This window comes from Cyrtonyx montezumae, unplaced genomic scaffold (genome assembly GCF_038088225.1).
Source record: "Cyrtonyx montezumae isolate F1298 unplaced genomic scaffold, pur_monq_1.0 scaffold_0, whole genome shotgun sequence".
NCBI lineage: Eukaryota > Metazoa > Chordata > Aves > Galliformes > Odontophoridae > Cyrtonyx > Cyrtonyx montezumae.
In genome coordinates this window covers 5,385,976-5,399,416 of record NW_027071824.1, presented here as the reverse complement: position 1 = coordinate 5,399,416, position 13,441 = coordinate 5,385,976, and the positions used below count along the sequence as shown (strand labels likewise).

Below are 13,441 nucleotides of genomic sequence, written 5' to 3'. Positions count from 1 at the left end.
TATATATACATTTTATCTTTTGTCCTACATATGATGTTAAGTATGAGATACCATTCACTGATTCTTTGGGCTCCTGTATACTTGCATCTGCATATATGTGGTGCATTGCATTCACAGTGGTCGTTTATTTCCCACTTACATTGAGCTGTGTAATGCGTGCACTTTTCATACAGAATGTAATAATTAATTGTTAAATAATATTTTTATTGATAAAGCAAAGCACTGGCAATAAGGTGGGGAGAATTTTTTGGTGCAGGATGCTAAGGTAGGGCATGTGCTTTTTCACGTCTTAAGTGCCTTCTGACATCTACCCCACCAAAAGGAAGATCTCTGGGGTTCAGTATATGCTCTGTGGTGTCAGAAGTTGACATGAAACTGTGAAGCACTGAAACTGCTGTTTTGGAGTTCAGGTGCTTCAATCTGAGGCTGAACTGTTCCATTTTTTAGGTAACTGAGATTGAAAATGACTGCATTTATGATCTATTAAGGGGAATTAGTTCCCTTCTTAATGCAAGAAAGATACAGAAGATGAAACAATTTTGCATTTGTTAAATGACATGCTGTAATATATTGGGCTTATACATAGCTTGTCCTTCTCGTCTTATTTTTCTCTTAGGCAGAAAACCTTCTACTTGATTCAGATATGAACATTAAAATTGCAGACTTTGGGTTTAGTAATGAATTTACAGTCGGTAATAAACTGGACACGTTTTGTGGAAGCCCACCTTATGCTGCTCCTGAACTTTTCCAAGGAAAGAAGTACGATGGTCCTGAAGTGGATGTGTGGAGTCTTGGAGTGATATTGTACACACTAGTAAGCGGATCATTGCCATTTGATGGTCAGAATTTAAAGGTAGGCTTATGATGTGAAATGTTGGCTTTTATTCTTTAATTTCCCGTGTCATTCCTAGGTTCATCTTTTAAAAATTTATTTTAAAGGAACTGAGGGAGCGAGTACTGAGGGGGAAGTATCGTATTCCGTTCTATATGTCCACAGACTGTGAAAATCTACTTAAGAAGCTACTAGTACTGAATCCAATAAAACGAGGCAGCTTGGAAGTAAGTAATCTAACCTTTGTTCTTTTTAAATAAAAATAATGTATTAATTTAGATTACGAATAAGCAAAATGTAGTAACTGCTTAAGGCTTCTTTTAATTTTCACGTTAGGTATATGTCCTGTTCTAGGGACCCAAAAGTCTAACTGAAAACAAATAAACAACCCCCTCACCCCACTCCCCAAAACAAAATCCTAGGAAGCATCCCAGAAATAGCACAGTTTGAGTAGATGTTAGTGAGTTGCAGATAACTGAAGGCTTAAGAACGTTTCAGAGTGCAAAGTGGTCCCACTTGTTTGGGTCAGATAATAGATTCAGAATGTGGGGAAAGCTGGACAAGATCATAAATTTCTCAAAGATGAAGGCCTTTTTTAGGAGAAAAGGAGTAACAGCAACAGTACCATGAGCATTTTTGAAAATAATACCTGTTTACCGTAGAGGTGAAAGTAGAACAGAAGATAAATACATGCTTTTAAAATAGTGTTTGCATGAGTTAATCGCCAGTGACCTTTGCTTTATCTTTCTGTGCATAGTTGTGCAGCAGTGGATAGAGTTCCAGAGATGAAATCCCATTTAAGCAGCTTTATATTTGTGTTGGTGTGAGTTCTGCCTCCTGGCATGGATGCTACCTGTGCCAGGGAGAATGCATTTGCTGAGCTGTCTCTCCATGCAGCTTCTTTCAAGCTGACATTGTTTTCTGATAAGTAGTTTTAACTTGAATATAATCTGTACAGAACAGAATAGTGAGTGATCACTAATATTTGATGGGTATTTGTTAATTGTGTTGTGTCCACTCTTATCTAGAGTACTTAGTGATAAGAGCTTAACCACGACAAGAAAGATTGTTCCTCTCTCCTCACAATGACGTGTTTCAGTTTTAGGAAATACATTTTCATTGTTTTATATTTTTTTCTCTGGATTTTCAGCAGTTGCAGTTACTCTTCAGCTGTAATTTCACTTTCTTACATCTGAAGAGTAATTTTCCAGTTCTTGTAAAATTCCTTTCTCTCCTTGGAGAGAGATGTTGTGTAGCAGCCTCAAAGGGAACTGTGTAGTTGACAAGTTGTATGGGAGTAAATGTTACCTGGGATGGGGTGTTTTGAGGGAGTACTAAAACAGTGATGGTATGGACAGTAGGCATTAAACTAATGCAAGGGGGAGAGGCAGTACAAACTTATTTATAATGAGTGCACCTAAAGTTACATTTGAAGTATATATTTAGTAGTTAGTCTGGAAATAATATATTAATATATAATATTAATATTTGTTCAAGCACTTCTCAAAATGCGTAACTAGAATTAAAAGTATGTATTTAGTAGGAGCTTTTGAAAGGCAGAAAGTTAATGTCATCTTGGGGGAGAGGGTTTTTCATTGTGCTTTGTCTTCCAATTTCTTAGTCAATCCTAGCTACACATGTGCCCATGTCTCCTGTGCATGCTTGCCTAGACCATCCAATAGGATGCTTGCTAGTGGCTTAGCAGCAAAGCTAAGACTTACACAGTATCAGTGCTGCATCTGTTAGCTTTACCACTCTACCTGATTCCTACCACTGGTAGGAATCAGGTAAACTTATTCAGATGGCATGCAACTTCTTGGTTGCAGCAGAGAGAAAACATTTGAGGTGGTAATAAAGCACATAGTTTTGAGGCAAAACGACTCCTGAGTTAGACAAGATTTTTATGATGTAGCCTTGAAAGTCATGGGAAACTTCAATAATACTTAGTTGGATGAAATACAGTTTGGGTTGATGATAGTGAGATCTTTAAATACCCTGAACAAGGTTTCTGTTCTGTAATCAACTGACTTTCACAGATGTAAAGTTAATCCTAGAACAGGATCATTTATGTCATTTCAGAATGCTTATAAGAACCTGTTGTGAGAGTTGCACAATAACTGAGACTGCCTGTGAGATTCTCTGTTTAATTAAATATTTAATTAACAATATTATCGTGATAATTTAAAAATGTAGATATGATACTTCTTTGAGAATCAATCATGTTATTACAAGGCTAGGAATAAATAACCAGGATCTATCACTAAGAAAGTTCATGATTCATGTGCCAGAAATATGATGTTGCAGTAAGTGTTGACAATTCTTCCCCCTACTCCAGCCACCCACCAAAGCCAAAAAATCAGTTTTGTGGCAGAACTTTGAATAAATCTTTAAGTCTTACTGCCATCAAAATGTTAATCAACTCCAGTACAAAGTTTGGTATTGCACTTGTAAGGATACAGCTATTTGTGTCTCTAATTTGGCAGCAGCACTGCATGCAAAGAATTTGGTTATATCAATGGAAAATTGAGTCTTTTGCTCTTTGTTAGAGATAACTTAATTTGATGTTTGCAAGGCATATTTGGAGCCTGTGGGAAACTTGACTTACTGGCACTTGTTTCACTCTTCTGTCAATCTAGTAAGCAATATTAGCATTGTCCCCAAAAGGGCATGTGTGCCTCTAGCTGTTGGAGGAAAATTGGTTTTAGTTGTTTTATTAAAAAAAAAAAGATGATGAATGTGTCCTTAAGGAGAAATTGTAGTGATTGTTAGGTGTTCCAGCTGATGCTGCAGGCATACAAGAAGTCCAAGTCACAGCAGAAGGAAATTGTTTTCAAACAGTGCAGGAGAAGTTTTTAAGGTTAATGTCTGTGTGGCATGGACAGAGTTAAGAGGCATTTTCCCCTCCAGCTGAACTGTGGTATCTTTAGTTCCACTGCAGTGAGAAGATACGTAGGAAGAAAATGATAGTTGGGATCAAGGTCTTGAATGATTCTGGGAAGTACAGATATGCTTCTGTATTATTCCTTATTTTCTTGCTTTGTTACCATTTGAAGGAGTGATTTATTGTGATACAATCTGTTTTGTAGTAGCATCAAGGAACCATAACTAAGATTAGGGCGTATGTATCAATCCTGCAGCCAAACAAGATGAAGAGTCTGATGGAAGTGAGGAGTACAAATTGAAAGATTTGTGTTTGTTGTAAGCGCAGTTGTAGGGTTTTTTTTTTTTTTTGACGTTTCAGCTGGTTGCTTGTATTGTAAAGAGTAGATAAACAGCATGGGGAATGGATTGATGAGGAAAAAAAAGGATGTGAGAGATAAAAGGAGATATGGTAAGAGGATGTGAGTTGGAGAAGGGTAGGAGAGAAAGAACAACATTGTGATTATTTTGAACTTCAAGTGATTTTTTATTTCTCAGATCGGCTGACACAGCTTGAATCATGTACTGTAAATGCTTGTTTCTTTTCTTAGCAAATTATGAAGGATCGTTGGATGAATGTTGGCCATGAAGAGGAAGAACTGAAGCCATATACTGAGCCTGAACCAGACTTCAATGACACCAAGAGAATAGGTAAGGCTTCTAGAAAGATTCTGTGCATTACATACATAGGCAGTTCTATTTTGTAAGTCAAACTAAACTCTTAAACAGAATTTAAGATACTTATCATACAAGTAAAGTATTTTTTTAAATTAGAAATTTTGTTACAGTGCTTTCCTTATAACTGCTGCTCTGACTGAGCTGACATGAATCTGCATGCACAGGAAAGGACAGATCAGATTACAGAATTCAAAAGGCCAAAGGAAAGAGACTTTGCTATGCTACTAGCGTTTTCTTTTATTGCCCATGGTCAGAAAATGATAACTGTGTTGGCACTGTAGCCATCCCACCTTCTATTTGTCAGCGTTTAATTTGTTGAATTGTACTCAGTGTTGAGAGTTTTCAGGATGAAAAGAACAGAGAAAGCCAAGGAGATAAAGTCTTTCTGACTTTTGCACACCGGAGTTTCTCGGTGATTTAAATGCTGGTTACTTTTTGCATCATTATATTGTTGATTTTAGTTTGTTTTTAGTGTTCTTAAATTGTCAGTAACCCCGAATGCTCAATTCTGCTAATGTACCTAGCTCTCTTTGTTTCTAGACATTATGGTCACTGTGGGTTTTTCAAGAGAAGAAATCCATGAATCTTTAGTAAACCAGAAGTATGATGAAGTCATGGCTACGTATTTGCTTCTAGGTAGAAAACCACCTGAAGTAAGTGGTACCTAATTTACATTTTTATCTTGGCCTTTAGCTCTGGTTGATTTCAATATTCTGATTGTCAGTATTTTGTGAACTACTTGGAAAAATCTAAATTAATCAAAATAGTAATTTGTAATTGGTAACTTCAGTAATGTTTCCCCTTCTTTTCATATATTCTTGGAAATCTTGTTAGTTCCCACATGAAGAAGTAGACTGAGTAAAGTATCTTGATGTTTGCTCGTGTATATATTGAACTAAGAAAGCTAGCTATTAATCTGAAGTGGAATGACTTTAGATGCCAAGACTTCTTCCTGTCATGTGATACATGTTCACAGTTAAAATCTGAACTAGATAAGAATTTGACTAAACGAATTGTTTTTTTAAGCTATGACATCCTTTATTTCTCAGAAACGTACTCATCTTTTCTGACTCATATGCCATTATTATAGAACAAAATATATAGTAATTTCATCACAGCCATTAATAAATCTGTGATAGGAAGTGTTTTGGCTGTTTTGGAACTAGTTGGATCTGTAGAGCTCCTGGGGTGCAGGAATTTTCAAGAAATCAAGCTGAGAACAGAGGCTTTCTTTTTTGAAGGACTTTGTTTTCCTGGTGCTTCACTGGCCTTCCTTTATTTCTAAAAGAGCATAGCTCTGTTATGAGTGCTCTTTCCCACAAAATCTCTGAACTGGAATTTCAGATGATGGCAGAGCACGGAGAGAATTTACCTAAAACAATTTTGACTTGAGGTGCTTGAAAGAGTTGGTTTATTTTCTTCCACTGCTCTTAACAATTTATGCTGTTTAGGTACCATGAAACCATTGGAGAGTTGCATACCTTGTGGAGATGCTTCAAAGCCTGTAAAGAATCCTTGAATCAGAGAAACTAGCCCCTTTGAATTAATGCTATAAACTGTCTTTTAAATTACCAAAAAAAAATGCAGTAGGAAAAATTCTTTGGTTTATGTCCCTGTCAAGGTTCTTCTAATTTTAAGCATTCATTAACCTTTTAGCTTTAGGTACAAGTTTATAAAACATGAAAACACGATTAAAAACCATCTTGAAAACTGAACTGTGAATGTAATTTTTATCTTTAAAAGACAGTGCCCTTCATTGGAACTCTTCCCTTTCTTATACCATAAAAGAACCAGAAACGTTGGGTTCTGTTGATGCTTTGTACGACTGTTTTCCTTGTAGTTTGAAGGAGGCGACTCTCTCTCCAGCAGCAACTTGGGTCAAAGGTCTCGTCCCAGCAGCGACCTCAACAACAGCTCAGTGCAGTCTCCTGCTCACCTGAAGGTCCAGCGGAGTATATCGACCAATCAGAAACAACGGCGGTTCAGTGATCATGGTGGGGATGACATTCCAACAAGTCAAGTAACATACACAATTTAAGTCTGAATGTGCAGTGTTTTGTGAACCTGGCCGGTCCACCACTCTGTGCATTTGTTGTGTATCTCGTCGTGCTCCGCTGTGGTGCTTTTCTCTGTATGAACGTTTCTAGGGTAAATTTGGGTCAATGCAAGTTACAGATTTAATTTTTTGTCTTGCTACTTGGTTGACTCTCTAAATAAGAGCTTGGGGATGTTTCCTGTTTAGGAAATAGAGGCGAGATATTGATGTGAATAAACTCAAATGTGCAAACCATTACATTTAGCAGTGCATTTGGAGTTAAGACCAAACTGGTTTTCTCAGAGGCAACAATTTTACCAAACGTTCAGGAAACGTTTTCAGGTGGAACTAGTTGCATCAAAAATGAGTGTATATGCAAAGTACTGAATGGAAGATTTCCTCTTCATAAAGAGCTATCATATTACTAGTTTTGCCCTTCTCTCTGCCTAATATACGTTGTTCTTTCTAATTTCTTTTTTGCACTACTGTTCTCCCTCAGTGTAGTTTTTAAAACAATAATAATGTGAAACATCCCCAGCTGATGTGACTTTATTTCAAGGTGGCATAAAATCCTGATGACTAAGGATATGCCCCAGAGCTCTTCAACAGTTTTTCCCCCCAATCACTTTTATTTTCAAAGTATAAGTGTGCATTAAAAAAAATAGTCTTAGCATTTTTGAGAGGAGAAATACTTCTGCTACTAGATTCAGGAGAATATATGCATTTAAAGAGTCAAAATTTAAAGTTTTCTCTTTTTTTTTTTTTTAATAATATTGCAGAAATTTCATTGGTTTAATTTAAAATTATACTATTCCTGCTTGGTATCTATACGTGAATCTTGAAACTAATTCTCAATTGCACATTGTTAATAAAGAGAGAATGGATAAAAAGAACTTAGACTATCAAAGCTCAGTTTAATATTTTGGTATATGTGCTGAGTTTGCAGTTGTAGTTCTTCAGATAGTCCAAATATAATCCCCCTGAGTTGGGGGGGGGGGGGGGGGGATAAATAAATAAATAAACACCAAAAATAAAACAACCTTGTTTTGAGGAAGAGATCATTTTTAGGCATTACTGATAATGTTTTTATTTGACAGTTGGTCCATCAATTCCTCCTACTGTGTCGTACACGAAAAGAGCTCAGGCAAACAGTGTGGAAAATGAACAGAAAGAAGACTGGGACAAAGATGTGTCACGCAAACATAGCAGCACGACGGTGGGATCCAAAGGAGAGATGGCTGCAAGTCCACTCGTGGGTCCAGAAAGAAAGAAATCAACTACAGTTCCCAGTGTGAGTGTGAGCTTTTGGTTTGTTAAATTTATTTTTCTCTAAACATTATTAAAGACATCATGGTACTGATCCTTTTTCTGATTAATTCTTCTGGCAAACAGAAATGGGCTACAGTGAAGGTCTTTTAAAATAAATCTTTCCCTTACCTCCATAACTTTGTTTTCTAACACTAATGTAGCATGAGAATATCTCCACTTGGGAAAACTGAAGATCTGTTAAGGCAAATATTGGTCACTTGAGGAAAGAATGTAAGATCAGAGCCAATACCGAGTGCTCTGTCATTGGTTTTTAGTGCTTTCCCTGGTTTCTAATGCTGGGTTATCTACTAGAAAGTCAAAGGTCTCCCTGAATCAGATAATTCATCTGAATGTTATTTTGTAATATCCCTCATGAACTGCTTGTCTGTTTATTTTTCTCAAGCTGCTCTATTTTAGACTTGAGAAATGGGATGAGGTGAGGGGGAACAATCCCTTTGTTCCCCTGTGTGTACTTGATATTGCAGAATATCCCAAGTTGGAAGGGACCCATAAGGATCACTGAGACTGACCACTGGCTCCACGAGACACCACCCAAAATCCCAACCTTGTGTCTGAAAGCAGTGTCCAAACGTTCCTTGAACTCCAGCAGCTCAGGGCTGTGCCCGCTGCCCTGGGCAGCCCGCTCTGTGCCCACTGTCCTCTGGAGCAGACCCTGTCCCTAACCCACAGCTGCCCGTCCTGACACAGCTCTGTGCCATCCCCAGAGAGCACAGCTCAGCACTGCCCTCGGCTCCCTCTGAGGAGCTGTGAGGCCTCTCCTCAGCTCCTCTGCTCTGTGCTGAGCAAACAGCAGCATCAGTGTTCCTCACCCAGCTTGTCCTCCAGACCCTTGATCATCACAGCCCTCGTTTGGACACCCTCTAATAGCTTTATGTCCTTCGTGCACTGTGCCACACATACCATCTTCAGTCGTATTAGTCTAATGTGTAGGAGTTTCATTTCAAAAATATTTATTGTAGCTGTTACTCTTCCTTACCAAATTGGTTTCAAACAGTTTATTTAGTAGTTTCTGTAGGGAGATACTAAAGCAGAAAACCTGTAGGTGAGGAAAGCATAAATACACAATAGATCTTGCAGAGCTGAGCTTAGTGTACTTGAAATCAAGCAAATTTTCATTAGTCAGTTTTGTGCTTGTCAGGGGGAAGGTGAGAATGCTTGTAGGTATTCAATGAAATGTCTGAACTAAAATTAGTAACAGAAAGAGATAAGGTCCCATCACTGTTCATTGCTACGAGACACTTCTGCCATGTGTTACTATAAATTCTCATGGTCAAATTCCTCTCTGTTCTGCATCATGATTTCAGTTTGACAAAGATGGACAACATTTTCATTCTTCTTTTCAAAGCCCTTTTGACAAGGGAGGCAGCAAGCTTGAAAACCAGAGCCCTGTTAGCAATTTAATCTGCAGGGCAGCCTTTAAGCCAGACAGATGTATGTGTTCCTGGGGAGGTTCCAGTTAACTGTTTCAACTCTTGATCCCAGAGTTAGATAATTCAGCAATGCATTATGTAGAAATTAGATAATAATATTTAGTAAAGCAAATAGCAGAATTAAGTTTCTCTATGCTTTCTCTTAATGAATAGTAAAGAGATGGTGAATGAAGATTTGGGGGGGATAAAAGCAGCTAGTGATGTAACTAATTTGTGCTGGCATATTAACTTAGTCCATTGAAGATATTTGGAATGGTGGAATTCTGTTTGATTTCCCAGGCTCGCTTTTTGTACAACATAAAGCATAGTAGAAGATAAGACTGAAATTAAATGAAGTACTTTAATTTTTCTTCTAGAACAATGTCTTTTCTGGTAGTGGAATGACAAGAAGGAACACTTACGTTTGTGAACGTTCTTCAGATCGCTATTCTGCAATCCAGAATGGGAAGGACAACAGGTACTCCTCTACTCTTGTAGAGTGTGTTCATTTGGGTGCATAGATTGGAGGCACAGAAGTGGGTCAGGCAATAATCAATACAGTTATGAAGCGTGGTGTGAAAAGCAAAGTTTTACTGGGTGTTTTTATCTTTTCTTCCAATGCAGCTTGAATTTTTGTGGTGAAATACAAAACTGTAGATCTGCCTTTGCCTCCTCTTCTGGATCATCTTTTGATTCCTTTCATAATTGCTCAAATATTTCAAAGTTTAGACTTGTTAGTGCTTTTTGATGGCTTTGTTTGGCCCAGATAAATAATATCTTGGTAATATTTTGGTAGTGTTTGTAATTCATTTATATCTGTATGCAGGATGTTGATTACACTTACTCAGTGTCCTTTCTCAAATACTAATGTATTTGATGCTTCAGCAATGACTTTTTTTATAAAACATGAGTTTTGTTCATCCTTGGTATTAGGGTATTATTTACCCCTTGTATCTGACTGAAAAATAAAAGATCAGTTATGGACTTTAATTCTGGAAATTGGAAAAATACAGGGCTGTTGATCTGCATTAAGATGGCAAGTTATGAAATGTGGGAAAGTTAATGCTAATTGCAATTACTTAAATTGCTTAAAGAAGAAATTGCTTAAAAACCATAAAGCTAATTAATTTCTATTTATTGGATGGGAGTTTTTAAAAGCCCTTTCCAAATTTGTGTACAACTTAAAATATGTTTAAACAACAGTTGAAACCATTAAAAAAAAAAAAACAAAAAACCCTTGTTTAAATTTAGAATTAAAAACTGTATTGAAATATATCCTGATCTCACAAATATTAATTTCCCTTTTGACAGATGTAATTCCAAAACCACTTTAATGCGAAGTGGCTTTATTTTGAAGTTCTTCGTTTTATAGTTAATTTGTAACTGTTCCTGTAGTACTGGAAAGGGGCCAACTCTTAATTCCTTTTCACGAGTGCAATAAATATGCTCAATTCTTTCTGAAAAATGAAGAGCAACTTGTGTTGCAGTTCAGTTGGTGCTTGGTGTAGCTGAGCATCTCGTGCCATCATCGCATTAGTCAGATTCTGACATCTTCATTTGCTACAGATATTACTTCACTTTGGGACTGCTGTGGCTAATACATAATTAATGTAATTTTGCTTATACTTATGGAGGCAAAGCTGTAATTTGGCCTAAGACATTTGACATTGTTTTTAAAAATTCATAACATAATATTACTGCCATGCCTTCCTTGCTACTTAGTTGAAGCAGAAATACTAAGTATGGGTGGAAGGAACTATATCAGTCTAGCGTTGGTTTGGGAGAGAGCTGATGCAGAAGGCAAATATTTAGCTTGAAGCAGAGCCACCTATTTTGTTCTCAAAGGAAATCTGCTGTGGTGCTGCACTGTGAGGCTTGCGAGGAACCTTCCCATGCCTGAGGAATTCTGCAGCCATAGGGCAATGTTGCCTTCTTACTGAGGTCATAAGCAGGTGTTTAAACCCTGTCTGCATCTCCTAAGTGAACTTCCATAGCTTCCTGACGTTTTATTTCACTTCCAGTACCTATGTAAAGGTAGACTAGGGGTGTTGGTTATCATGAGTTTGGTCTGTAGGGATTTCATCCACCATAGCTCCAGGTGCTAATAACCAGAAGGTTTGTCAGATTTCAGTGCTGTCACTGTCAGAAACGCTTTATGGCATGTTGACATTCTTCAGGCTATCAAAGGTATTTTCAGAAATGAGTACAATCTTGCATTGCTTGGTAAGTGTAGTAGCTGTGCAGTGAGATACGGGCAGCTCCTCATGCACAGCTTTCTGAGGAGTCACCACAATAGAGGTTAGAGCCATAGAACTATGGACGTGAGGCCAGCTATGTGTTGTTCTCTTTAATAGTTCTGTATAGCTGGAACACCTCCGTTTAATAGTGAAAGAATCAAAGGGGATTTTCCTCTCCCCACAATGTTTAACTACTTGCAGGAAATTTAAATTTGAAAGCAATTTGGAATCATTCCCACCCACCACCACTGAATTGCCAAAAAATTGTCAGACTGCTGACTGAGTGCTCCAAATTGACCTCTTCTGTAAGTCAGGGCTTTCTCTTGAAGCTAATTTGCCCTTAATGCACTGCACAGAAGTCTGAAGGAGAAGTACAGCTTGGAAGTGAGTGTGTTTTTAAAAGACTAAGTAACAATGTGACAGTGGTTCCAAAAAAGTGTTCTGAGTTTTAGGTGTTTGAGTTCTAAAGTGAAAAGTGAGAGTACTCATTTTTAATGCCTTACCCTCAATTACGTATCCTTTACTTCACCTGAAGGAGGCAGCCTTGTCACTCAGTCTTCTGATTATTTAAACAGTGCTTGCTACATTCTAAAAGAAAACATGACAAATGCTGCAGGGTTTTACGCTAACTGTTCTTTTTCCTTTTCTCTGTCCCTCCTGCCTTGCTGCCATGACAAAAGCCTAACAGAAATGTCTGCAAGTAGCACGTCTTCTGCAGGCTCTGCAGTAGCTTCTGCTGTGTCAACACGGCCTCGACATCAGAAGTCTATGTCTGCCTCTGGTCACCCCATAAAAGTCACACTGCCAACCATCAAAGATGGCACTGAAGGTTACCGACCGAGGTAATAGATTGCTTATTTCTGTAATGCTTTAGAGATGACATCCTTCAGTTCACTACGCACTTTGCTGTGTTTGTACTCAGTTTTGAACTGTCACATTACATTCTGTTCTGGAACAGTAGCTCATTCAGCTCACTCAAGTAGTATGGGTGTTTAGCAGCGACTTAAAAACTGATTTTGTTCATGATGCCTTTGTGTAATGATAAAGTAGTTCCTTGACTGCCTCCCTCTGGAAGCTTCTGGAAAACTGCTGGGTCTAAATGTAACTAATTTAGACAGTGCCCCATGACACAGGCCGCTGTAAGTTCGAATGAAATACTGAAATGTTTGGGGGATTACTAAGCTTATTTCTGTCTGAAAGCACCATAAGGTAGCTGCTCCCACTGTTAATTGCCCAGACGACTTTATACATCTGTGACATCTGGCTATTTCAGAAATATTTAAGCTCTTGGAATACTTGTATGTTGAAGGTTTTGATTAATGGGTGTTTTTTTCTTTAGGAAAGAGGGCTGGGAAGCACTTTCAAATCTTGCTAAAGACTTCTATCTCTCCTTTGTCCTATTATCTGTGCATATTTTTTAAAACTGCTCTCAGTACGGGAGATAGTTGGTTCTACACTGAAAATCTCTTGAACTGTTGAAACTCAATCAGTGGCAGATTCAAGTTTAAAAGAAATAAAAAAATTGAGTGGAGATTTTTCCTGTCTTTGAGATATGGTTGTTGTGTAGGAGGGTTTTTAGCACAGTCTTTCTCTTTATTTATGCTTCTGTTTTCCCAGCAGTGCAACTCAAAGAGTGCCTGCTGCTTCCCCGTCTGCTCATAGTATTAGCACTACCACTCCAGACCGAACCCGCTTTCCTCGGGGGAGTTCAAGTCGAAGCACTTTCCATGGTGAGCAGCTAAGGGAGCGGCGTAATGCCACTTACAATGGACCACCTGCCTCACCATCACATGAAACCGGTGCTTTTGCACATGCTAGAAGAGGGACATCAACTGGTATAATAAGCAAGATAACTTCCAAGTTTGTTCGCAGGTTAGTACCTCGATTTCTAAGAAAAATGCCCAGCCTATAACTAGGGCCATAATTGCAAAGTCATTGAGAATTTCTAGTTCAGCAGCCTGCAGTGTATATAAACTAGATGCAGTTTATATGTATATAGCTA

General features: G+C 38.0%; 1 protein-coding gene across 7 annotated transcripts in view; it reads left to right on the top strand.

Annotated features, from left to right (window-relative positions):
- MARK1 (microtubule affinity regulating kinase 1) overlaps positions 1-13,441 on the top strand; it is a 50,651-nt gene that overhangs the window by 31,989 nt on the left and 5,221 nt on the right. For 3 of the 7 annotated variants that reach the window (XM_065741811.1, XM_065741469.1, XM_065741982.1), the window contains 9 exons: positions 617-853; positions 940-1,059; positions 4,303-4,402; positions 4,970-5,082; positions 6,270-6,444; positions 7,562-7,755; positions 9,580-9,680; positions 12,120-12,281; positions 13,057-13,311. In XM_065741811.1, coding sequence (XP_065597883.1) covers positions 617-853; positions 940-1,059; positions 4,303-4,402; positions 4,970-5,082; positions 6,270-6,444; positions 7,562-7,755; positions 9,580-9,680; positions 12,120-12,281; positions 13,057-13,311 — 1,457 coding nt within the window. The remainder of the gene's footprint in view (positions 1-616; positions 854-939; positions 1,060-4,302; positions 4,403-4,969; positions 5,083-6,269; positions 6,445-7,561; positions 7,756-9,579; positions 9,681-12,119; positions 12,282-13,056; positions 13,312-13,441) is intronic. The other 4 variants (XM_065741896.1, XM_065741723.1, XM_065741640.1 and 1 more) reach the window with 3 other exon arrangements.